Source organism: Ctenopharyngodon idella, chromosome 16, assembly GCF_019924925.1.
Source record: "Ctenopharyngodon idella isolate HZGC_01 chromosome 16, HZGC01, whole genome shotgun sequence".
In the NCBI taxonomy this organism is placed as follows: domain Eukaryota; kingdom Metazoa; phylum Chordata; class Actinopteri; order Cypriniformes; family Xenocyprididae; genus Ctenopharyngodon; species Ctenopharyngodon idella.
Genome location: NC_067235.1, coordinates 25,286,936 through 25,312,975, shown reverse-complemented (window position 1 = coordinate 25,312,975; position 26,040 = coordinate 25,286,936). Strand labels below are relative to the sequence as shown.

The 26,040-nt window shown below is 37.7% G+C and overlaps 2 protein-coding genes and 1 long non-coding RNA gene across 5 annotated transcripts; 2 read left to right on the top strand and 1 right to left on the bottom strand.

Annotated features, from left to right (window-relative positions):
* Positions 1 to 824: 824 nt before the first annotated feature.
* Positions 825 to 7,017, top strand: mylipb (myosin regulatory light chain interacting protein b). 2 transcript variants are annotated; one of them, XM_051866225.1, is made up of 7 exons: positions 825 to 1,055; positions 1,604 to 1,794; positions 3,986 to 4,171; positions 4,324 to 4,521; positions 4,622 to 4,786; positions 5,236 to 5,653; positions 6,224 to 7,017. In XM_051866225.1, exons 1-7 carry the CDS (start codon positions 969 to 971, stop codon positions 6,389 to 6,391), a joined length of 1,413 nt encoding a protein of 470 aa, XP_051722185.1. In that variant the 5' UTR covers positions 825 to 968; the 3' UTR covers positions 6,392 to 7,017. The 2 variants fall into 2 exon arrangements, with proteins under 2 accessions (XP_051722185.1, XP_051722187.1); XM_051866227.1 differs by having other exon boundaries at positions 875 to 1,055; positions 1,414 to 1,794.
* Positions 7,018 to 7,998: 981 nt separating this feature from the next.
* On the top strand, positions 7,999 to 25,814 carry LOC127497373 (uncharacterized). Its single transcript, XR_007925528.1, has 4 exons — positions 7,999 to 8,647; positions 8,781 to 8,848; positions 23,267 to 23,303; positions 23,440 to 25,814. It is a non-coding gene; the product is annotated as an uncharacterized LOC127497373 (long non-coding RNA).
* Positions 10,127 to 21,167, bottom strand: atxn1b (ataxin 1b). Of its 2 annotated transcripts, XR_007925526.1 has the most exons (4): positions 19,471 to 21,167; positions 14,548 to 16,651; positions 13,608 to 14,436; positions 10,127 to 11,329 (listed from the first exon to the last, which is right to left on the bottom strand). XR_007925526.1 is itself a non-coding variant. In XM_051865784.1 (3 exons), the coding sequence occupies exons 2-3, from the start codon at positions 16,441 to 16,443 to the stop codon at positions 13,843 to 13,845; spliced, it is 2,490 nt and encodes an 829-aa protein (XP_051721744.1). In that variant the 5' UTR covers positions 16,444 to 16,651; positions 19,471 to 21,167; the 3' UTR covers positions 10,127 to 13,842. The 2 variants fall into 2 exon arrangements, 1 of the variants encoding a protein (XP_051721744.1); XM_051865784.1 differs by having other exon boundaries at positions 10,127 to 14,436.
* Positions 25,815 to 26,040: the final 226 nt, after the last annotated feature.

The window sequence follows — 26,040 nt, the reverse complement described above, 5'->3', positions numbered from 1 at the left end:
ATTGAATTAAATTCAATTACTGTTAATGTTGCAAAGGTAATCATTTATGAAACTACTTTAATTTTAGCTTTAAAGTGGCTCTATAGAAGAAAATAGTGCTCAATATCAATTGTGTTATGATTCTATATCACCCAATAGTTACTCTCAAACAAAATTGTTGCTGCTTTACACACAATACATTATGGAATATCACATATATCACACATAGGCCTACAGTTTTTACTCTCTTACTGTCATACTGTCTTTATGCTCATATTGTTGTATTCCCTGCTGAAAAATCCAGCTAAAACCAGCCTAAGCTGGTTGGCTAGTCTTAGCTGGTTTAAGCTGGAAGTAACTGGTTTTAGCTGGTCTCCCAGCCTGGGTTAGCTGGTGTTCAGCTGATCTCCCAGCCTCCCAGTCTCCTAGCTAACCAAAACCCCTCTAAAACCAGCTATGACCAGGGTGGGAAACCAGCTAAAACCAGCCTAAACTGGTCAGGCTGGTTTTAGCTGGTCTCCCAGCCTGGTTATAGCTGGTTTTAGAGGGGTTTTAGTTAGCTAGGAGACTGGGAGGATTTTTCTGCAGGGGTGTTGTAATATGCCCCTCATATTTGTTATTTGGATTGGTGCTATTTTTAATGTTATTTTGTCACTGTATGTAAAGTAGTTATATTTAAAATGGTTTTATGTAAATTAGCACCTGTAGAGAAACGCAATTTGTACACAAATGTTCGAATGACAATATGACTTGCCTTGTTTGTTACAGACGCCTTTGCGAATCAGTTCGAATAAATCATTACAAAGAGCCGGTTCAAAAGAACAATTCGCGAATCGGACATCAGATAACGGAGAGGCGGATCCAGAGCGGGGCTTCATAAACCTCCTCTCTCTGTTTTTCCAATGGGGTACGAGTCAGCCTCGTGACTGAGCTACAGGTCGTTCTCTCCGCTATCCTGGACTGTGTTTGAAACAATAACTGCATTCACTATGTTATGCCACATAACTCGTCCGGACTCGGTGGTTCTGGAAGTGGAGGTGGACCCAAAAGCAAACGGAGAGGACATTCTCAATAAGGTGAGTGTCAAGAATTAACGAGTTGCTAAAGTTATTCGATCATTCCTACATTAATACATTTGGACATTAGCATCATATACGAGACAGCAAAGGCAATGATTGCCATGCCAAATTACTGTATAGAACACACATTTTGGCTTTATCAATGTTTCATCTGTTGTTTAAAAATAATTACGTTTATTCTTTTAAATAGTTAACATAACTATAAATTATAAGTTATTTTAATTATTTTAGCCTCTTTATTGCAACGTTCGAGGCTGTTACTACTGCAAGAAGAATTTTAGAAAAGTCTATACACAAAAAATTGTAACAGTTAAATAACTTAACTATACAACTTTTTCTCATTCTTATGTTTAAGCAAATAACTGAATGCAGGTGTTCTCTCATACCACATTACCACTTCAAACGTCCCTTTTATGTAATATGTCTTGTCTTTCTAAAGGAGGAGGGGTGCAAACAGCCCAAGTCTCAGCATTCTCCAGTTAAAAGCACACATACTTATGCATGACAGGAAATGACAATTTAATGGTTTTGTTTTGAATTTACAGATATGCCGGAAAATGGGAATCATAGAGGTGGATTATTTTGGACTTCAGTTCACCGGTACAAAGGGAGAGACTTTATGGATGAATCTCAGAAACAGGATTTCTCAACAAGTGGACTGCCTGTCTCCCTGCAGACTGAGGCTGCGAGTCAAGTTCTTTGTTGAGCCGCATCTAATCCTGCAAGAACAAACCAGGTGAAGCTCTATCCAAGTGAATAAAAGTTGTAATGTTCTATCATAGTGCTCACAGTTTGTGCATACATATGCACAAAACATTATTTTTCCATCATTGAAAAAAAATAGGATCTGAATCTTTGAGGTTTCACATTTTTACTCAGTCTGGGGAACTTGAGGCACGTGGATAACAGTTCTGTTTTTTTTAGTTGTTTTTCTCATGAGCTCAAACAGGAAGCTGCTGCTTAAAGTGACAGCATGATTCAAAATGCTGTATGCCTCTGCGGTTTTGTGTTCTTACCTTTGTCCCACATCTCCATGCAGCTTTCCATATAATATCTTTCTGACTCTGTGGCAGGGAGTTACCTGTGTTCATGTTTGCTCTTGAAACGGGCACTGTTTCAGTTAGGGAGTGCCTCATGGAGGCCTACTGAGGTAAATAATATTAATCTGGAGGCTTTTTGGAGGCTCAGTGCTTACAAATGTTCCCTAAAGTTCAAGAAAAGTAAGTGCTTTGAATACAATGGCAGTACAGTGTGTTCCCAACTAGAGACTAGTGGAGCTGTTCAGTCACATCTGATGAGGGCTGTTAGTGGGGGTGGGGAGGTGTCAGTATGTCTGATTCTGAGTTAAAACGTGTTGTAATGTGATTCTGCCTCTTACATAATCTTATACAATGGTGGGACAAGATCCAGCGCCCTCTCTGTCAGCCTTTGTTAGTATTTCTCAGTCTTTAAATCCATGATTATGACAACAGATTAATTATTATAGTGGAGGCTGTGTACTTTATTGCTTTATATTGAAATACATATTGACTAATATGGCAATTGGCAATAGGTTTGATCTGCATTATTGTAAAGTTTACAAAATGTATTATACTATTTCTTCCCTTTTTTCACATGTACAAGTGATATATGTCAGGTTATAAAAATATGTGCCAGAATTCACAAGTCTGCTTCTGTTACTAAAGTTCACTGGGTTTAGACCGCTGAGTAAACCTGGCTTCAAGCCAGCTCATTTTTTAGATAATATCAGTGGGCTGACAGTGCATGAACGTTTCTGTGAGATACAACTATATTATAATGTGATGACTGAAAAAGCTTATAAATTAATAGTATTGTCACAAACAAGTATCTCAATTAACCCTGTAAAGCCTAAATAATAGTGGATGGAACAGTTTATTGAAACTTTAGACAACATATAAAAGTTAGAATTTGTTATGTTTTGTATCATATTTGATACAGCAGGCATTTGTGGCCCATATATAGTGAGAATATGGTGCTCATACTTGTGGAGAAAAAAAACAGTGGTCCAAACTGAGCAAAAAGGTGCAACTTGATGCAGATGTTGTTATTTATATGGCCAAAAAGTAAGTCAGTTGTAATGTAAATCAATGAGATTTGTATTACAGTATAGCAGACTACTTGCATAAAATGCATATAGATATCAGTTGTCACTCTATATCTCCCAGTAATGTGTCTTAGTAAGATTATATTTAAATGCACAGTTTTATGATCAGTGCTCTGTAGTTTTAATTGAGGGGGCAAAGCATATAATGCAATCCAATACAATAATGATTGAGAGATGTACAAAATAAACGTTCCTCAAAAGCCTTTTATAAAAAAATATGTATAGATAATCGAGTAAACTTCAAGTTGCTTCAGTCCAGTAAATGTTCATCTTGAAATATGACTAACAATATAAAAGTTATTCTTAGGAGACCTTTTACTTGTTAAAATGTATGAACTATCGATCAGAGTGCAGAAAGCATGTAGAATATTGTACAGGTTTTTCAGCGAAGTTTTAATTATGTTGATAATTTAGATGCCTTAGAAATTCACATATCAAATATGATACAGTAAGGTTATGAAGTGGAGTTATGGAAGTTTCCTTTTCCCTCAGGGCACTAAAGTTTGTACTGATGATTCAGCACATTTCAGTCAGAAGCTGAAGCTTGCTTTATGATTATGTCCACATTTATAGGGTTTCAGGCAAACTAGACTATTTTTGCCTTTTTTCTTGCCTTTTTCTGTGTCTATATTTTATACATCTTCCATTTATCAAATGAAAACAATTTAGGAAAATAAAATACATTAGTAAGTATATAGATTTGATTATTGTGCTTCTTGTTCCTCATTGAATAGACTTCAGTGTTTTGTTTCAAAATGTAAATTTACTCAATGTTTTCCTTGTATTTTCTGCTGCTTTGCAGACATTTGTTTCTGATGCACGTGAAGGAGGAGCTTTTCAAAGGAAGCTTGCGATTAGATGTGGAGCAGGCGATCGAGCTCTGTGCACTACTGGCTCAGGCAGAGTTTGGAGATTACAAACATAATACAGCCAAATACTGCTACTCCCAGATCTACGGTCAAGAGCCCAGCCATGACACCATCAACAAGTAAGAACACTGGGAAGTCTATATTCTCAGTCAGAATAACTTTTGTTCTTCCTCCATATAACACTAATTCTTCATTTGAATGCAGTAGAAATAAAAGGAAGTGATTCAGATAGTTTTGTGGAATAACAGTGGTATCTTTTATGTTTTTATAGTATTTTTCTGAGGCATAAGGCACTGGAGGGTGTTAGTAAAGCTTCAGCAGAATATCAAGCCCTGCAGCTGGTTTCCTCTCTCAACTACTATGGCGTCGAGTGGCATTCCGCGCGTGATTCTGAGGGACAGGATCTACTCATCGGGGTCGGACCAGAGGGCCTGTTTGTCTGCAAAACAGATTTCACCCCTGTTGAAAGGTGTGTGTATATAAATATATATATATATATGTCATTTAGAGATTTATAATAAATGTTTCTATACCATAATTTCTGATTAAAAATGTCTCTCTTTTTTCAGAATCGTATATCCAGTCATTCAAATGGCCACTCAGTCTGGAAGGAATGTGTATGTGACCATCACAAAGGACAATGAGGACAGTGTGGTTCTCCTTTTTAAGTTCATCAGTCCCTGTGCTGCCAATGGACTATATCGCGCTATCACGGAGATTCACGCCTTCTATAGGTGAATACTGTTATAATTCTATTAGACTTACTTGAGTAAAGGGATTTCAAAAGAAAAAAACAATTTAAGCATTTACTGTTTATTCTGATCAACCAGGGTTGTTCTAGTTTTGAATTTTTTATTTATTTCTATTTAGTTTTAAATTAAATGTTTTAAATATATTTTAGTTTTTATTATTATTATTATTATTTTAGTCATGGGAAAAAAATATTTTAGTTTAGTTTTTGATTTCCCAGTTATGCTACTTTTTAATTATATTTCAGTAAACAAAAATATTTTAATGTAATTTTCATTTTAGTTTTTAATTTTAAACTTAATGTAAACGAGCAAAATAGAAACTTTTTGGGCTCCATTAGTGATCAATACATAAATTTTTAGAACAATAAAACAATTTTAAAACTATTTAATACACATGTTTTATTTAACACAATTTGAACTTAACTCTTCAGGTGTGACACTGTAATGAGCACAGTGAAGATGCAATATAGCCGTGACTTCAAGGGTCACCTGGCGTCCCTCTTCCTCAACGAAAGCATTGACCTTGGTAAAAGGTACATCTTTGACATCCAGCGCACATCCAAAGAAGTGTATGACCGTGCCCGGCGAGCCCTGTTCAAAACAGGGATGGCTGTGAATGGATGTGAGAGCCCAAGAGACAGTTACAGTCACTCGCCGCTGAGACAGACAAAAGTTGAAAGGGAGAAGCGAATGTGCGTCGGCTGCAGGGAAACTCACATTCTGAAGGAAAAGCTCCAAATACTACAAGATGCCCTGACCTGTGCTCTGTGCTGCGAACAGGAGATCAATGCTGCTTTCTGTCCTTGTGGACACATGTTCTGCTGCTATAACTGCGCCAGCCAACTTCAGGTGATTATTGCATCATTACTACAAGATTAGTGCCATTTAGAACTATATAAAATATGTATATATGTATCTAGCAATTATAAACAATATATACTCTAAGTACTATGTTCAATTCTATCAACACTTTCCTTTTGAATAAGCATTCAGCATATTCAACATTCATGACAAAATAAAATCAAAGTGTGATTTTTGCATGCTAAGAAATCGTCATCTAAATTGACCAGTTAAGTTAATGATTGAGAGAACTTACACTATTAGGTTTACATAACCTCTGGTTACCCTCCTAACATATTTCTCGACATGTGCCGTCAACCATTAGCGCCTGTTCAAGCTGTAGATCCTGATAATCAGACATTCTCGTTACGCAGCAGTCTTATGACCTTTTGAATTTCACCCTCTGACATCACAGAACTGTTATTTCAGTTCAGTGGTGCATGACTATATAGTTAAAACTGGTACATCACCCAACTGCATAATTATGAACAATAAAGAAACAATAAAGAGGTTTAGATAAGAAGAATTTGTTTGTATGTTAACATTCATGATATTTTACCTTCTTTTCTCTCTTATCAGTGTTGCCCAGTTTGCCGTTCAGAGGTGGACCGTGTTCAGCATGTCTATTTACCCACCTGTGCCAGTCTACTTGGCCTGGCAGATGCAAAAACCGCCACCTTCAGTGTGCCCAGAGGGACTGCCATCTCGGAGGATTGTGCCAATAAAGAAAATACCCGCAAGCTGTAGGACGGATAACATCTGCACACCGCGCATGGACACTACTGGCCACAGACTATTTTAAAAATACAGAAGAAATGTTATGATAAAATATTCAGTGGTTCTATTGAGTGAGCTGAACTGCACAGAGTGAGGCCGGCTATCTACAAGTACCTCAAAAAATTACGACTACTGCTACTCATACTGTTATTTTTCACAGTATGCACATTACAGGGATAAAAATAAATAAACCGTTTTACACTGGAGGTCATTCAGAGAGGAAAATATTGTGCACGGTACATAGCAACATTTCCTATGATTTTTTTATGTACTGTATCAGAACATATGTTTTTAAGTAAATACAAATGTAGTTGTTAACACTCCACATCAACTATATTCTTTATCAGAAAGGACTTTTAAAGGTTTATTTTATATTTGTCTCTATCTGTGTATGCAATTTTATTGTACAAATATTTAAAACAATAATTACATGAAAGGGTTTTTTTTCTAGTGCTACTGCAGTATTCACAAAAATAAGCCTTTAATGCACTATATTACAAAAAGGTCCAAATAACAAAGAGTTATATGTCCTGTTTTATACTGACATGTATTTTATCTGTATCCAAATAGAATAAAGAGCTTTTACACACCTTTAATACCTGCCTGGTATTTTTATATTTGTTTTGCTGAATTCATTCTAGGATGGCTTATTAAATCTCCAGTATTACACCTTTCTGTGTGTACCTTTGATCATACAAACTGTAACACTAGACAGAGACACACTTTTTTCTCTTGATCCACCCATATTTAGCTGTATTATATTTTTTTGTAAATATTCTAATTATATTTAAATGTTTGAACAAGCAAATATTGATGACATAACCTTGATTTTCAGGCAATAACAAATCTCTTTAACAGAGGTCCAGGCTATGAACCTTGCTGTACAGTACGGAGTCCCATTGTAAAGTAATGAGACTCACATTTTGCACGTATACCTGTACCAATATACTGTACGTGCAACTACTGATATACTGTATGTGTTACTGTACTGATATGTACAATATCTGATGTGCCAGAATTGATGGCAAAGGTTATAACTAATATAGTTATCATGATTTTGAACTGGCTAGGCAAGTACAATAAAGTAGGCTACAGTAAAGACAACAACTAAATAAGTGTATAGAAAATATCTGACAGTGTTACCCAGGTGAAAAAATAAGTACACTTCTATAATGTACTTAAAGTGCTCTATATTCACACACTAATTTTGGACTTAATATACTAAAGTCTTTAGTACTTCTTAAGATAATCTTAAGAACATCTAAGTGTACTCAACTGTGCTATTTTGAGACACCATGAAATATGAACTAAAATGTGCTTTTAATATATTATCTCTGTATTTAAAAAAAATGTATTTAGTTACCACTTATAGTACATTTGAACCCATAGTGTACTACAAGTTGTAACTAAATATATTTTTTAAATACAGAGATAGTATTTTAAAAGCACATGTTAGTTCATATTTCATAGTGTCTCAAAATAGCACAGTTGAGTACACTTAGATGTTCTTAAGATTATCTTAAGAAGTACTAAAGAACAATTTTTAGTATATTAAGTACAAAATTAGTGCGCGAAAATAGAGCACTTTAAGTACATTATAGAAGTGTACTTTTTTTCACCTGGGTATGCTTCTTTACAGAGCATGGCCACATAGAATTTCAAACTGCCTTTATATGCTTTTTAAAAACCTATAAATTGATATATCCTACTGTACATATTCTACACACACACACACACACACACACACACACAGAAAATACACACCTTAGAACGTTCGTCACCAAATCAGTTTCGAGCATTCAACAGCCCCCATATACTGTATATGCACCTTTATTTTTATTTTTTATTTTTTTTTAAATACCATAGCTTTCCGTCTGTCCATCGATGGTGATATCGAAAGTCTTTATGAGTGAGTCATTGAATCATTCATTTAAACGATTCGTTCAAAAATACTGATTCATTCAGGAACGAGAGTGAACAGCAATCTTGCATACTACTTTTACTTTTTCTGTGATATGAAGATGGCACAAATAAACTGCTAAAATGCAGTTCCGTCTTTATAAGTGAGTCAATGCATCAACCGATTCGTTTAAACACGCTGCTTCATTTAGATTCAAAAGTTGCTCGGAGATACTCAGCGGTTAATTCTGACATTACTTCGTTTCGAACCATTTTTTTCGTGGAGCAGAATTAGACGAATTAATTGGGCAATATTGTGTCTACAATGTAAGTTACTCAATATTTACTTCTTGTTCATTGAAATGTTGTAAATCATTCATACGACAGTGCTAAACAGCAGAACTTGTGTTGATATTGCTTATTATAATTATAGCCTATGCTTAATATGAATTTTATTTAGTTGAGAGAGACATTATGATTGGGATGCCCCAGATTGGGATGGTCTGTCAGCTGCAAGCCTGGAACAAGGTACAGAATGTTCTATATGAAGAAACTGCTATGCATTAACTATATGCTTACAGACAAACCTATAACCCAAAGTTCATAACTCTTGCACAATTTCGCCTGAGTCACAGGCTTTTTTCATGTCAAGCTATACTTCTGGTTCAAGCTTGACATCTACTTCTGAGAACGTGTGTTCACATGTGTTATGTAGCCTATTGGATGGCTGGAGTTTTATGTAAGGTAGGCCTGTCACGTCTACCAGAAGCTTATAGTGTTCATGTATGAGCTGTGACATGGGGACATCAATAGTTTTATTGAAAGTCACTCCACTTAAGTTAAATGCTTAGTCCTGTGTCAATCTTTTAGCATCTTTTCCCACACCATGTGCATGTATGTGGAATTTATAGAGTATGTGTGTAGTCAGAATGCCAATATCTCAGGAGGCTTTTTATAGGGGTCAACCACAACCTTGTCTTTGCCATTGAATAATTCAAGGCATCTATATGTGGCCTGACAGTCAAAACTTCTAACTTGTTTCAGTTAATTTTTGGTTTATCAGTTCAGTTCAGTTTATTTATAAAGCACATTTAAAAACGGCTGCAGGCTGACCAAAGTGCTGTACACATAGAAATAGAGCTAACAGAGATTAATAGCACAAATAATATTGAACACAGTTTAAAACAAAACAGTCGTAAGCTAAAAGCAACAGAAAATAAATAAGTTTTGAAACCAGACTTGAACTCAGACAAAGATGAAGCTGATCTAATATAAAGTGGGAGCTTGTTCCACAAAGTGGGGCCAGCCACTTCAAAAGCTCGGTTACCCCTTGATTTTAGCCGGGTTCTGGGTATCTGAAGGAGAAGTTTCATTTCAGCTCTAAGACTTCTAGTAGGAGAATACAAATGGTATTCTCATTTAATGATTTATACACCAGTAATAAAATTTTATACTCAATTCTGAAATTTATCGGGAGCCAATGGAGGGATCTCAAAAGGGGGGTTACGTGATCAAATTTCCTCTTTCCCTTCAGAAATCTCGCCGCAGCATTTTGAACAACCTGTAAGCGTGCCGTTTGGGACTTTTATATACCAAAGTAAAGGGAATTGCAATAGTCCAGGCGTGAGGTAATAAAAGCATCGATAGCAGTCTCCAAAAAATGCTTGGGGAGACAGGACTTGATTTTTGATAAAGAGCAAAGATAAAAGAAACTAGATCTGAAAATAGGAAATTCTCATCTTAAATTAATTATTTAAAAATTATCGTCTCAGATAAAATATCAGTTCATCAAAGGAAAGAGTCAAGTAAAATTGGCACAGTATTTTATTAGAGTGATTATACAGATACAATAGATTTGTACTATACAGGAAGTTATTGACATATTCGCCAAAAGTCGAGTCCGACGTTCCTTTCCATTTCACAAAAATCAAAACAGCTACAAAAACTTGCAAGCACCACCAAAGAAATGATCACTGACTTCACTGAACAGTCTTGGATGCTCTGTTCACATAAACACACCACAGTTAGAAAAGTTGAGGTTGACTTCTGTCTTAATTGCTTTTTGTCAGTTTGTAGAAAAAGAGCTTTTCAAAGAATGAGAAAAATATCACAGGTACAACGAATCACACAAATATAGTCATTTACATCGAATATATAAGAAAATGAGAAATTAGTTATGTGCTTTTTTCTTCTTTTTTTAAAGATAAGTGTCACTCTGGCGATTGAGGTTACCAGGAGGTAAAAGATCTAGAACTTCCTTTACAATAATATCTTTAAACGACAAACAATGGGATCAGTGACTGTGTATGTTATAGGTCAATCTCTAGACGTCAAGTTTGGTCTTTCAACCCTTAATGAGGCCTTGTGGTATTGCTAGAGCTAATCCTGGCTATGGACCATTGAGGCATATGCATACAACAAATTCTGACTGCCTTTGGACAGCCTTATAAAGCCATATTATTGATGCCCAACCTTGTACATACACCAGACTGTTTTATTTTTTCATATGAACACATTTTCAATAGCAAGCATGTGAGCTACACTCACAACACGTCATCATGCTCGTTAAAGTTAGCCTTGTTTATACATTGGGTGCATGTACAGTGATGGGCTGTAGAGGGCGCAATAGTCAGCCAGTGACTTCCCATGAGTCATAGCACTGGAGCTAAAATGAACTCCAGTTTAGTTTCATTTGTAACATTGTTACTGTGTGTAAGTCAGTGTTTTTGCAAAATACAGGAACAGAAACAGTCTTCGGGCCAGTTTCTCAACCTGAGAATTCAGTTTGACTATAAATCGCTATAATGCTTTTATGCCTTCAAGTGGTTGACAGCCTTCTTTTTAAACAAAAAAAGGTTTTATTTGATGTAGATGATAATAAATCACTGTTAGGTTGAAACAGAAAAGCACACACTGGATAAAAACGTTGCCAGCAGTGTTGAAACCTGACTGTCTTCAATGAAGTTATCCACACAGTGCACAAACACACTGAGGTTTAAATGTACATAGCTACACAGGAAAAAAGAGAGAAAAGAGAGAGAACAATGATACATATGAAACAAACAACAATCCAAAAACATTGACACTTTTATAATGGTTTCTAGTCTATTGTCATAGCACTGAGTCTTCTACTGCCTTACCAATATCACCATTACAATAGACTGTATTGAACAAATTGTAGCTATGTGAGGCTACTAATCAACCATCCCTTTCATTTCTCTTTCATTGTCCTCTCTCTTCAAAAGTGCATAAATTCCAAATCCAAATTGGACTGAATGTGCAATCAAGCATTACGTCTACAATATGAGGTCTACTGTGATTCCATCTGAATATAATTCTAGACACAACAATACCTTTTCTTAAGTCAGTCAACAAACTGACTTGAGTAAAAATCTCACACTCATGACCACACATATCAAAATGTATAGTTTTTAGGTGACCTACAGAGCTGGCAATGTTAACTATAAGACTAAAATTTCTACTTGTGCAAATAGCAAATTTTTTATATGTATTCCAAGATTTTTTCTGTATTTATAACAGCAGTCAGTGGAGTTAGATAAGAATTATTTTGTGAAAAAAAAAAAAAAAAAAATCTGAAGACAATCCCATGAGGCTTTTATTTATGGAATATAGCAATTAGATTTGTCATATAAAAAACGTTGTCTTATTACATTATCTGTAATTTGTCATTGCAGTGTACTAAATTAATTCCTTTAAATTTGTTTAGCATGACCAGCACAGCAAAGATAAAGACACAGAGAAAATAGATAATGTTTCAACATTCATCATTTCTTTTTTTCTTTTTTCCACTCTCTCTTTCTGCAGAGAACATACAAAGACTTTCCATGTTTAGGCCATTAGCGGCATACTGCTAATTATGAAGAAATCTAAATTTTTAAAAGAGACCCACTGAGGCTGACATACATTAGTCTGAGTCTTAAATTTAATTTGATGCAAACAAAAATTAGACTGTGAGGGACTGAAGTATAATCCATTCAAAATATCCTAAATCATGTCTAATTTCCACAAACCATATTTTCCCATTTTTGCCCATTGGAAATTTTGATTTCCAATAGCAGAACAGATTGAACAAAGCATAGCATTCTCCTTTGACTCACTGATTCTTGCGAATTAAAGTATTATATCTGGATACATTTTATTTATGTAATTTTGTTAACTTCATTAGATGCTAAATGTCTTATATAAACAAGTTTTGATACAAAAAGGCCATTTCTATTTGGGATAAACCTGTGAAATTTTGCTTGTTTTAAACATCAAGAATGCGGCATCGATTTAGTTTTCAATGTATGGTGATTATATTGTGTCTTTAACAGAGAGTTCATTATTGCAGCTGGACTGAGAAAGGCCCACAATACTTAAAATCGTGAAAAGAAGACATCAGTAATTTAAAAATACTAAATGAGGAGCACTTTACACATAAAATGGATAGTAATGCACAAAATGACTAACAGCTCTCAAAACTGTCTGTTGCTGTAGTAACAAAACAGAAGTCGGAACATTTCCATCCTTTCATTCATTCAACTTCCCTTAACCTTTCCTTTAAAGTGCTAATTCTGACTTGAGCGGAGACTTCTATACACATAGCCAGTTTGACAATGTGAAGATTTCTTTAACGCTTTCTCACTCACAGATCCGATCAGGCAATCTGATGGGTTATTTGTTAAATGCACATATGAGGTATGTGAAAGCTCAGTATTGCATATCTAGAAGACTATCAGAAATTGAATTAAAATATAAGGGTAAAACATTCAATGTATCTTGATGCTATACTTGACCTAGATCTGATTCAGAGTAGTCACTTGAGCAAAGCCTGTCATTCTCAGCTGACATATAAGCACAGGATTATGGGGGCAGTAACAAGTGGAAGGTGGCTTCTGTCGAGATAATCGTGCTCGCACAACTCCTCAAAATCACTTGTAATCATACTCACACAAATATCATATCTCACTGTTCACCTTTTGCCATCAATCCTCGTAACAGTCCTTATCCAGTCAAGGCCCTGATTATGAATGAATTCAGTAAACAACAATAAACTAAATTGGATAATAAATGTGTAGCAAGCTGAGAAAGAAAATGGTCAGACATTGCAATATACAACCCAAAATTGTCATTTCCAGCTGATTTAAAAGGAAAGTCTAAAGATTAATATTACATATGATACAACTCAAATGATCACACACATTCTTGTGTAAAAAGATATAACATTACAGTAACCTGGATATGAATGTCATAGGAAAGCAACACAAAGTAACAAAAAGCAAAGTACCAAAAGGAGAATCTGCTCTTCCTTGTCCCTCCTTGAGTCCATGGCAGTGATGGGGAATTTTTTGTGAGTCTTTGTGGTTGAAGAAAAAGCATTTTCTTGGGCACCAAGCAAAAGCAAATTTTATTCAGTTGATCAACTTTATGTGATTTCTCAAATTAATCAAGTAAGGCTAATGAATGTATTTCTTGGTTAGAAATCAACTCCCTATCACTGCTCTATGGTGTTCAGAAGGCCCTCAGCAACCTGTGCTGGAGCGGCCCTCAATGCTGACCTTCAGCTGATGTGGGAGGCAGGAAAATTTGGGTAAAATCTGAGGGTCCTCTTGCGACCTCCACATTTCTCCTTTCTCTGGGGCAGACCATCTCCTCTTGCGGCTAACTGCTCTCTCTGCACTAGACGTGTATGTTTTTTCTGCCTGGTTGTTTAGGTTCACCAGTGTTTGAGGATTTATGCCCCCATTCTCTGAGAGGGTCAACACATTTCTTTGGTTGGAAGTCTCAACCAGTGTTCCTTCAACACTATTCTCCACTCTTGATGTAATTTTGTGTCCTTTCTTAAGATCCTCCATTTGGGTTGGTCTTTCCTCAATGGGCCCATTGTTTTTGGCTGCTTTCAAAGGGTTGTTGTGTTTCATCACAGACTCTGAAAAATTATTTTTCTTTTGAATGCTATTTTTTAGGCTTTTAAGGGTGAGAGAGATACAAACATCACCCACAGAGAGTTTGGCACAGGATAGCGCTAGCAACTGGGTGGTGCGGTCAGGGCAGCAGGATGACCAGCCTTGACCAAACACGAAGAAAGGGTATTCCACCAGGACTTCTACACACACCTAAAACAGAGAAAACCAAAATGATATTTTAGTTCCAAAGGTTCATTCAGTACTACAGAAGATTACCGCTAACATGGTAAGTGATCTCGATTTCAAAAGAAACTGACTCACCTGGGCTTTGTTCTCTCCCACCGAGAACTGTATGATGACAGCATTGGGTGTACGGCTGCACTCTATGCGCTCTACAGTGCTGGAGTCAATCTTCAGTTCTCCACTCACCTCTGCACTTTGCACAAAGTCCTCTGTCCGCAGATCCTCCACGCGCTTCAGCTCACCGTCTGCCAACTGGATAATAGAGCCCTTCATGAAGAATGGTGGTAGGCCCGCTGATGGTGATGATGGTGAGCTGTGAGGACTTGTAGATGTTGGAGGTGTTACAGGGACTGGAGATCCCACTACACTGGCTGAAAGAACAGGCAGCTGTATTTGGGTTGGACTTGGCATGGCACAGGGGGTATGACTTCCATCAGACCCAGTGATGTCTTTACCATTGGCTAGGACTGAAGATGCAGCTGCAGGTGGGGATGTATTAATAAAGGTCTGAGGCAGAGCTGTTGATGCATTGGCTACACTAGGGATGACAGAACAGTGGGTGACCTCTGGCTCAGCAGGAGATGGATTGATGTTAGTGGCACTAACCGGAATGAGCAAGGAGGGATTGCCTGAGATCACCACGTGCTGTGGCAGGTTGCTCTGATAACCAGTTACTGCTTGCTGGGGTCCACCAGAAGCACTGGTGATGTAGCCAATAATTGGGAGCTGTGTGGCAGGGTAAAGGCTGGTGGAGAGCTCCTGTTGGGGAGTGTTGTGAGGAGCCTGCAGGAGTGTGTGTGGGGAGATTGTGGAGGCCGGAGAAACTTGGCTGTCTGAGGACGTAAGAGTGGACACTCTGGACATTGGCTTGCCTATGCATATACCCCCTCTCTCAGCAAGGTGCAAAGATGAGTGGTCCTTACCCAAGATACTTTGGAGCTCAGAGTTGCTGTTTGCTGCAAGGTGGCTACTGGATACCAACATCAGCGATGTCTGCAGTCCTGCTCTGTCATGAGTGCTATAGTCTGCTGGGAGCAAAACCTGAGCTTGGGTCTGGAGGCCTAGGTTATGAGTTTGCTTGTGGCTCTGGTCACCTTCTGGTCGGCTAGAGATCCCTTTGGCCATAGTAGTACTGTGCTTGACCACTGTAACCTCTCCTAGTGCACCATTTTGCACCTCTCTGGGATGGGAGTCCGGCTGCTTTGCAATGAAGCCATCGGTGTAGTGTAGAACCACTTGAGAGGGGGTGAGAGCCAGGGCATGAGGGGCAAGGACAGTTGAGTGTGGATGGATTTGAAGGGGCAGTTGGACAGAAGGGGAGGAAACTGTCAAACCTAAAGGAGCACTCTCTACCTGAATGCATTGACTGTGGGAAACATTTGATATAGAAGAAATCACATGATGATTCTGTGAATCAAGGCTGGATGCTTGGGAGATGACAGCTGTTGTAGCCAAGACCTCTTGTGGTGTCCTCCGTGGCTGTGTTGGACTGGTTGTGGATGGCACAATCTGTGAAGAGATATAACTTGTATAGGGCCCTATGAGCTGGAGATTGGGGGGAAGTTGTGTGTATTGGACAGAGCCTATGGTTTGAGGAAGGCTTGTGGAGAGAACCGTAGGATTTGCTGTTAGCACGGTAGGCCCCGAGAAGACTCCTCTGTATGTGGAGCTATTGGAAGAGAAAGAAAAGCCAGCAGATGTAGTAGTTGGAGGATATTCCGTCACCACAGTGAGAGCCTTATTTGATGGTGGGGGGCTGTCAGGCTCAGCACTGTTGCACTGTGATGGGCCTGCATTGTTGGGGATGTGGGCCATGCTAGCCATGGTAGCAACGCTGGCTAGCCAAGCCAAATTCTCTCCACTCTGGCTCTCACTAACAGCAGCTGACACCAGCACCTGCTTCTCCTCCAGAGCTAAAATCTCCCGCTTCTTCGGCGGAAGGCACTCATTACAGCGCTCCTGGTTAGACTTCATGGTCTTGGAGCTTGTCCTGTATTTTAACCCACACGTCTTGATCAGGATTTTTTAGAGTGCAAAGTAGAACTCAGTTGTCAAGATTTTCATTGTTCTATTACTTTACTCCGTTTTTATCATAGTCTTGACCATTGTCAGGACACTTGTAATAAAAGGTTCCATGTGCTTCATGTGGAATCATCTCTCACTGATGGTAATAAGTCCGTACCTTCATCAGACAGACAAAAAACAAAAACAAAAATGAGAAACTGTATCCTTTATGCACTGCCTTTGATTCTATGAAACTAGCTCAAACCTATCTGCCTAAAAGTAGCATATTATTTTTGACTTTTAAAAAACATCCATTCAGTTAAGAGTGCCAAATAAAGAAATAGTTTGAAATGGCACATACTTGAATTTGTTTAGCAACCAACATTTTTTTACCTAATTTGCTAATAGCAGGAGCTAACTGGCCCATGCTAACCTTCACAGTTTCTACTGACCACTTTGACTTCCTTTTCACTTCCATGTATTAGCAGTGTAAACCACACTTTATCAGTTTAGTGAAAAAGACAACATCAATGTGTTCATTCAGTGGGTAGAATGGTAATTCATTTTGAGAAATGCTCACATTATTTTATTCAAGTGATAAGTTATAGTTCTATCAGGGACTACAGAGACTCCATCATCAAATGTGAATCCAAATCCTCCTCATGCTTCAAGGGCTCTAGCTCATAATGTTTGCATACAGTCCATCTACAAACATCAATGAGGATAAAGAGTGCACAGGGTGCAAACTTAACATGCAGAGAGAGTGTGTGGACAGAAAAAAGTTGAAGGATAAGAGAGAAAGAGAGAGAGAACACTGGCTCTCCTGACCCACATTGAGCTCTGCCTGCACGTGAGCATGGTTATTGAGTTAGAGTGTAACAGTGGAGAAGACAGAGAGAGAGAGAGTGCGGGAGGGGGGAACAGAGGGAGGGAGAGATCCCTTCACCACAGTAGATCTGCACCAATCACTGTCCTACTTTCCCCTGCTACAGCTTACACCACACACAGCCATTAAATGCTTCACTCTATTGTACACAGAGCACAATACGCACACATACACATCAGCATATCCATTGGACTGATACGCACTTATGCATATGTGATTTGGTGCAGAGTGCTCATGTATCAAAGAACAATAGAATGGTAGTGATCACACAGATCACAGTTTTACACTGTTACAACATATACAACATAACAAAAATACATTAAAGACATATAACGGCATTCCCCTGTATCATCTCATGCAATCACAGGGATCTATAACAAACATTTTTGTGACACGTCCTAACTGGAGGAAAAACACAAAAATTCAGAATGCAGGCAGACAATATTGTTTACCATTAACCTCACCAGAAAGACAGTCATTCATGCGATTGTACAAATGATTTAATGAGAGATTGAATCTGTGGATATCAAGCCCAATCAACCTTAGAGGTATTATAAGAATTCTGAATGTAATGTTTGAATGGGCTTTGTGTTTCCAAGATGTACTACAGCCTTTAGTATACATTCATGCATAAGCTTGCTGGTTCCTTGTATGTACTGGAAACGGAGAAATTATATGACAGCTTAGAGGAGAACTTGGGAGGTAAATTTGTGAGAAAGTTTCAAGAATACTCATATTTCATATATTATTTATGTGTGTCTGTAGGTGCATATGCACTACTTCTCTCTTACTGGGTGTCATATTTGGCTGTCTATTTGCAGGGAGTTTCAAAGAACACTACTGAAATACACCCACAATTCAAAATAGTTAACTCAAACTAAGCCTGCAAGGCAATACAGCTGCACAGACATAAAAGTGATGCTTCATTTCTGTTTTCTTTCTGCTTTCAGTGCCACAGAGTTGTAGTCCATGACAACAACAGATGGATTTTCTATTGAAAGAACCTCAGTGAGACATAGACTACTAAATTGAGCTAACTATATTTTATATCCCTTAACCCTACATTTAACCCTCAGAAACTTTTTTTAGAGTATCATTAAGACATTGTTTAATTGCTTAAATACATGATAGTAGGTGATTTCACTTGTAGGCTTTACTATCCTTACAGGGATGTCTAGTCCTCACAATGTAGGCACACGCGCTAGCACACGCTCGCTTACAGTGTGGCTGGCCAAAGAGCCAGAAAGATTAACAACTTGCAGTATCCTTCTAGTAATTTAACAGCAGATCTCATACTCTGCAGCCCCGCTGCAGTTCAAATGTCATCAACGCAACATACTATTCACACCAATAAACCCACGCAAAAACATCAACACACTAATAAAAGCGATGCTAATGGAAGATATCTGAGTAATCGGCACAAAACAAAGACTTAAGAATGTAAATAATCCCATTTTGCATTATCTGCCACACAAACAAATAGTCACATAATTTTGCTATGTACTGCAACACAAAGTTATTTCTATGGATGCAAAATCTTCAGGAACACATTACTTGCATGGTGCTGTGACACCTTTTTCAATGATGTCATCTTAGAGATGACTGAACCAGTACCAATGATTATGTATACAAACACAAACATAACTTCTCTAAAATGAAACGCTCATATTAAGATCTTTCCTCAAAAAACATCTACCCATCTACTCAAAGGATTTTCACTCATGTCCATTTAGCGCCCGTAAGCAGCTCCTTTCTGCACTTAACGACCTTTAATATGGGCGCCTGTCCCTTTAAGAGGCAGTCTAGGGAGTCCTAAGCTAGACATGAATCCAAACAGAGCTGTTGCTGCCTTTACAATGACTAAAGCCTGCTTCTCTACTCTCTCCCTACAAGCAAAAGAGCACAACATACAGATTAACACTGAAACATTTGCACAGAATTGCAATTATTTCTGCAAAGCTTATGGTTTTTATTAGCTATAATAATACAATAATTTCTCAGATGCATGCACATTATATTACCTTCTCTTTTTGGAATAAAAGAATAATGTGTGCAATAAGCATGTATGATTCAAAACCAGTCAAACATTTCCTCTAAGGGTGATGCCTTACCTTTCTTTATAGGGGAGCCTTTAACAACTCTCTCTCTCTCTCTCTCTCTGCACTACGAGTGTAACTCACTCTACCCACTGGCAAGCTGTCCTTTGTCCAGGTTTAGCTCTGCTATCAGGTCACACATGCAGTCCTCTGATTTATGTCTTCTTCCATGTCCAATGTTCCCCCCTGCCTTTACTCTCTTCCACTTCCTTCGACAATTGCTCGGTGGGCCGAGGGTAAAGGAAGTCCCCTCGTCTGCGCTGTTTCACTAGCCCTACGTGTGAGAGCTACAGCGTATGTTATGCAAGGAAAACTGACTGCCAGCTCTCTCTCTCTCTCTCTCTCTCTCTCTCTCTTTTTGCTCTTCACACATACACACACAGTGCTCTAGAGAACACGGCTCCTCCTCCCCCAGTCAGCCTCAGCAGCCTCATCAGGTATTCATTCAAAAAACACACTCCACTTGGCAGGGCGCCCAGACTACGCACACACATGGAGAGAGGGAGAGAGAGAGGGAGGGACAGGGAGAGGGAGAGGGAAAGGGAAGGGAGGGAGGAAGAAAAATTGTGAGCAAGGGACCGAGCACACTAGAAGAAACACGTACCCTCACGTAGACCACTGCACTCGTGAGCAACACAAACACACCACAGACCATGAAATTCTCTTGAGAGAGTCTTTGTGAGGGTTTCTATGTGTTTTCTCGCTTTCTGTCTACCACTAATTAGTTTCTCTCAGTGGAAAACTAATTTAGTGCCTCACCACCATTACATGTGATGAGAGTAAGCACATTTGCATTGAGCTATAAGCCTGCCCTGAAATAAACCCAGAACGTTTCCCTAACGTTAGTGTATGATTCCCGCTTGGTTATTTCTTTGGAAACCAATGATGATACAGGAAATGTTGGAGGGAGGTTTTGTGCGATAACTTAAAGTGATTAGGCACAGAGAACCAATTGTGAAATTCTGGGAGTCTATAGGCTATATGATAATGAAAAATGAACCATGTATACTAAATGTTTCATTTTTCATTATCATATAGCCTATAAACTCCCAGAATTTCACAATTACTGACATATTTGACTCAAAGGCCCCCCATAGTCCAACACAATATTCAAAGGTTCCCTACTAAATATACAAGAATACACCAAAAACAGGCATATATTATTATAATGCAAAACACATACACACACCTACATAAGCACATACACAAACATAGAAACTCATATGTCTCCCACATTAAGCATGCAAAGTAGTTGCATTTCACCCTCAGGGGGGAACCACATGCAAATTCATAGTCACTCGTTCCATCACACACGCTCGCATCCAAAAATGTTATCTTTGCACACAACCTTGAGAAGATCTGAAAACACCCTGTGTTTGAAACATGTGCTGTCAACAAGGAGAAATGCTGGGAACATAAAAAAGCCATCAGCAATATGTAACCTCTAATATTAGCCTGGCCTGGTTTACTCTCTCTGAGCAGATCCCAGCACTGCATTGGGTGTGTTTGCCAAGCCACAGACAGATGCAAAGGTACCATATAGCATTTGAAAGGACAAAAGATCCTCTTTGGACAACACAACACACTAAACATAGACTTTTCAAAGCCAATAATTCACCCACAAATGAACATCTCTCAGTGTGTCGTCTTCTTGATCTTGACATAATGAGGAATCCTAATCTTTTTTGTGTCACTAATATCAAGGTTTTAGAATCTTAAACATGAACTAATAAATATTATAAGTATACATGAGTAAAACACACATGTGAAATTTAATTGACCTAATTCCATATACACAGTATATATATATATATATATATATATATATACATACATATATACATATATACATATTCAGTAATATTAATACTTTTAATCAGCAAGGATGCATTAAATTGATCAAAAGTGACAGTAAATACATGATTCAAAAAATTTCTGTTTTAAATAAGACTGTTCTTTTGGAACTTTATTCATCAAAGAATCCTGAAAGGAAATGTATCACAGTTTCCACTTAAATATTAAGCATCAACTGTTCTAAGACAATTCTATCCATTATCATTTTCTTTTGTCAGAGGTGTCCAGCAGCTTCAGCTGAGACTGTTAGGAAGACTCAGAGAATACCTGTACTGTTTTCACTCTTGATGGCTCAGCGTCTAAAACTACAAAGCCCTACAGAGAGACAGTCTTTGATATCTCCATTCCTTCTAATAGCAGGAGATTTTGGGAGAGTTGCTATGTAACTGTTTGTCGAGGTATTGCCTTAACCAGTCACTGGGGAGATGGGATGAAGGAGCAATGAAGTGTTCTGTCTCGGCTGCTAGTCTTAGTTTCTCTGTTTCTGTTTTCTTCTTCTTCTCCTCCTTCTTCTTCTTCTTCTTATTTTTCTAGTTTTGCCCTCACTCTCAGGTCTCATAAAACTCAGATTAAACAGACAGAGTTGTGTTGAAAGTGCTTTATAAATAAAGAAATAATAAAATAAATAATAGATAACTACAGTCACTTTTGCAAACCCCAGGAGCAAAACAATATTGCATAATTCCATAATTACTGTTCTGTTTGCTGTATTAAGTACTGACACCTGTTCAGTCTTCACACTAAAAGAAGGTTCACCCTATAGAACTTTGCTGAAATTTCTCAGAGATAGTGAGACATGTCCTAACATGTCCAGACATGAATGAGCGGGACAGGACTCATTCTGACATATGTACTTTGCAGGCAGTGGACACAATCTAACATAAGATATTATGTAGAGGACCAACTTAACACAGAATATAAGGTTGCAGAATTTAGAACATAAATAAATGATGTTATGGCATCCAAAAGGAAGGAGTGTTTTCTTGTTTGTTTACATTTGCATAGAAAGATTTAAGACATTTGAAATGATTTTGTATGGAATATTTCCAATTCAAAGCCAGCATAGATAATTGTGAGATATGTCATTTATTCAAATAATAGTTATTTGTAGTAATCCACTCGGATTTAGCAAGACTAGCCTTGCGCAATCTAAACGCAATCTTGACAATCAGTTTTAGAGATTTCAGTCTCTTCCTATTCCTGTAGATAGGAGCTATTTTTGTAGGATGTTGCCAATATGGCCACTGTGTGAACTGATTTCCCTTTAAAGGGACTTTTCTAATAGAAGGCATCTAGTCCGGTGCCATGAGTGATCTGTACACACTTCAAAATGGAAAGTCCCTTGATTTAGTTGGTATATGACATCTCTGAGCATGTGGGAAGATTATGCAAGGACCTGTGTTGCCGAGGTAACAAGGACAGGGTCTACAAATGTCTCAAGGCTTCAACCTTGAGAATTTATGCGTTATGTGAATGTCTATGTACGCATGTGAACATAAATGCTTTTATAGATTTTACCTTTTAACACTCTTTGTGTCCAGCAAAAATTGTTGCACCTCTAAATCAATGGACATTACAAGCAGACACTCAAGGAATAAATAGTTCTCATATTTGGAATAATAATAGACAATATGTTCAGGACATTTTGGTGTGCTTGCATGGCCCAACTAATTGCAAAACAAATGAGCTAAGTCACAAAGTTTGTTAAACTGCGAAGATATTATATATTATCAATTATTTGTAGTACTATCTTGCAGGTACAACATTGATTTAACTTTGTTGTCATTTACTCACCCTCACGTCATACTAAACCTTTATGACTTTTTTTTTATTCTGCAGAACAAAACAAGATATTTCAAAAAATGTCTGTGTTTTTTTCCCCCCAACACAATGAAAGCCAATGGTGTCCAATGTTGTTTGGACCCCTGACTCATAAATCTTCTTTTGTGTTCCACAGATTAAAGAAAGGCATACAGGTTTGGAATGGCATGAAGGTGAGTAAATGATGACAGAACTTTCACTTTTAGATGAATTATCGCTTTCAAATACTCCATTGACTTAAACAGAGCCGACCACAATAACAGACAGCCAAATCTTTCTGAAAGTAAAATGTTTTTCCATGTCTTTCAGAGCCAGTATTTCAAGCACTAAGCCAAAAATAGCTCTGGCCTACACACTTCTGCTGAGAATACAACACAAGTAGCGAAGACAAGAATGGTTGAAGGAGCAGCTCAACCACTTTACAAGCACAGACATGAAGAACATCATCTTTGTTTTCTTTAAACATTGCCAAGGGGTTAAGGAGGGCAACGTTCAGTGGTCAAAAGTGCTGAATGCATAATAAAAGTGAAAACTCAGACTGGCCACTAGATATTTGAGGCTTCCAGTAAGGAATGCAATAACATTCTCTTTATCAGACTCTCAAAAGGCTTAATACTAAGGGCAAAGGAGGGGCACTGCAGCCTCAATAGTGGTTTTGGCAGCCTAACAGAGAGAGAAAACATAAGAAAACACACAAACAGCAATTATAAAACCAAGCTATTATAAAGCCATTACTAGAGTATCCATCTCTAATCACTGTCACTGCTTTGCCGCAACAGTACTGGAAAATGGTTTACTCTATGCAAAAACTGTAGGCAACATTATTTTTATAGACCAGAGGTGCCCAAATTTTTACCAAAAATCAAACCTGATTGAGGCCTGTGGGCCAAAAATAAATGTTGCATATGTCCAACTATATGTTTAATAAATGTATTTTTAATTAGATTCTCTTATATTCTCTTCATTTCAATGCAAAATAATATGCACTGAAATGTGAAATGGCATAGTGGGCCAAATCATGAGATGCCCAAACCTGGTGGGTCCTGGTTTGGCTACATCTGCTATAGACAGATTCATTTATGAGCTTAGCAAACAACTACTACAATGCATTCAAAATGAAGCCACTTTGTAATTAAATTTGAAGTTATGCTGACTTATTAGTAAAATACAATGAATACTCTTCAGGTTTTTTGATGCGATAAATCTTGTTTGACAAAAAAAACCCTAGTGAAATGTGAATTGGTCACTCTTTCCAAAGAGGAAAATCTTGATTTCTCCCAGATATTCCACACAGTGGTTTTGTCAGGATTTAATTGTTTAGCAAACACTGATACTGTTGCCGGGCAGACACTTTCCCTCTTGTACAGCTTGACTGAGTTCACTAGCTGAATGAATGTGGACCAAATTCAAGAATGCCTCATGTCAACAAATGTTCATTCAAACATTTGTGGTCATAAATGAGACCGTAAGGTCAAGGAAATTATCTAGTGGTCACTTTTTCCAAACCTACAAGCACAACTTTCCAGTGAAATGGACTATTTGAATATGTTAATTCAATCGTTCTGTTTAGCCAAGCTCTTTACCTCAGTCCCCTATAATCTTGTAACCTATCTTTCACAATACTGTTAGCTTTGGCAAGCTATGATTCCTTTGATTTACCAGCAGCTGCAACTAAATAAAGCTCCCACTCAGACTTTTTCTGAAAATCAGTACATTAATAATTAATTACAGGCTTAAATAAAATCATCACATAACAGACAAAGAGTCCAGCGTATAGACATTGAAAATAGACATGTTTTGTTGTATTTCCCACAGTGTTGCAACCAAATCGGTCCCCTTTGAGATTAAACCCCCATCCATTCCCATCTCAGCACCTTCCGTTATAATGGACGTTGAAGTCTCCATTCTCCTGCAGCTGGATCACTAATTAAAACGTCTGCCAGAGAGCCATGAGTCACATAGACATCGTTAGACGCCTGTCAGTGTGTAAACTTGGGAGGTGTTCAACATTAATCGCCTAACAGACAGACACTGGGACATTGATAAGGTTGGTCAGCACTTTTGAACTGTGATGACAGTCTGTTCTAAATCCAGTGGATGATGGTCCTCAAATTGAGCAATTCGGTTAGGACAGAGAATATGATTCTCTCATTTTGCCATCCTTGCCTTGCTATATATTTTTCTGTACATTTTCAAAACATTTCTATAGTAGCTTATGTAAATAATAATTTTAAAAACAACTACAACAGCAATAATAATAGGCCTACTAATAAAAAAACAAGTACTTTTAATATTTTTTTTTTATTAATAATTGTGTACAATGCCCTAAACACTTGGGAGTTTTATGTCAAATAAATATTTAGTAATTGGGAGTTTTATGTCAAATAAATATTTAGTAATTGTGTCAATATCACATGAATTCTGATGAAAAGCATTATACTTATATGCTTACAATGTAGCATGGCAAAAATATGTTTTTTGGAGGATGCTCTGTGTCAAAATACACCGCTTGTTCTAGCCTCAAGCAAAGAGGAAATCTCGACAGCACTAGACAACTACATTAAGCTACAATTCAACAGTATGCTGCAGTCTCGAGGTAATAAAGACAGCGTAGAAGCCCAAAAATTCCAGTTAGGGTTTTATCACTATTCGAGAGCGCCGTTCATTGCTATTGTCGTTTAGATCATCGATTTGGAAGAGCAGACTCGTTTTGTAAAAGCTCAGAGTGAACATCAGTCTTGGATGATGAGAAACCCAACCCTATCTTATTTTCAACTGAATAGCCAATCAGATCACACCAATCACAGTCACCATGGCCTTTGATTGGCTACCGATGACATCATTACTACAGAAAGTAAAACACATCACCAATTAATGACAGAATGCTGTTCAATCAGCCAATCAGCTTGT

Coding starts and splice junctions, on each gene's coding strand:
- mylipb (XM_051866225.1), top strand. CDS start 969: ATGTTATGCCACATAACTCGTCCGGACTCGGTGGTTCTGGAAGTGGAG. Junction 1,056..1,603: donor GAGAGGACATTCTCAATAAG/GTGAGTGTCAAG, acceptor TTGAATTTACAG/ATATGCCGGAAAATGGGAAT. Junction 4,172..4,323: donor AGCCATGACACCATCAACAA/GTAAGAACACTG, acceptor ATGTTTTTATAG/TATTTTTCTGAGGCATAAGG.
- atxn1b (XM_051865784.1), bottom strand. CDS start 16,443: ATGAAGTCTAACCAGGAGCGCTGTAATGAGTGCCTTCCGCCGAAGAAG. Junction 14,437..14,547: donor TGGGAGAGAACAAAGCCCAG/GTGAGTCAGTTT, acceptor TCTCTGTTTTAG/GTGTGTGTAGAAGTCCTGGT.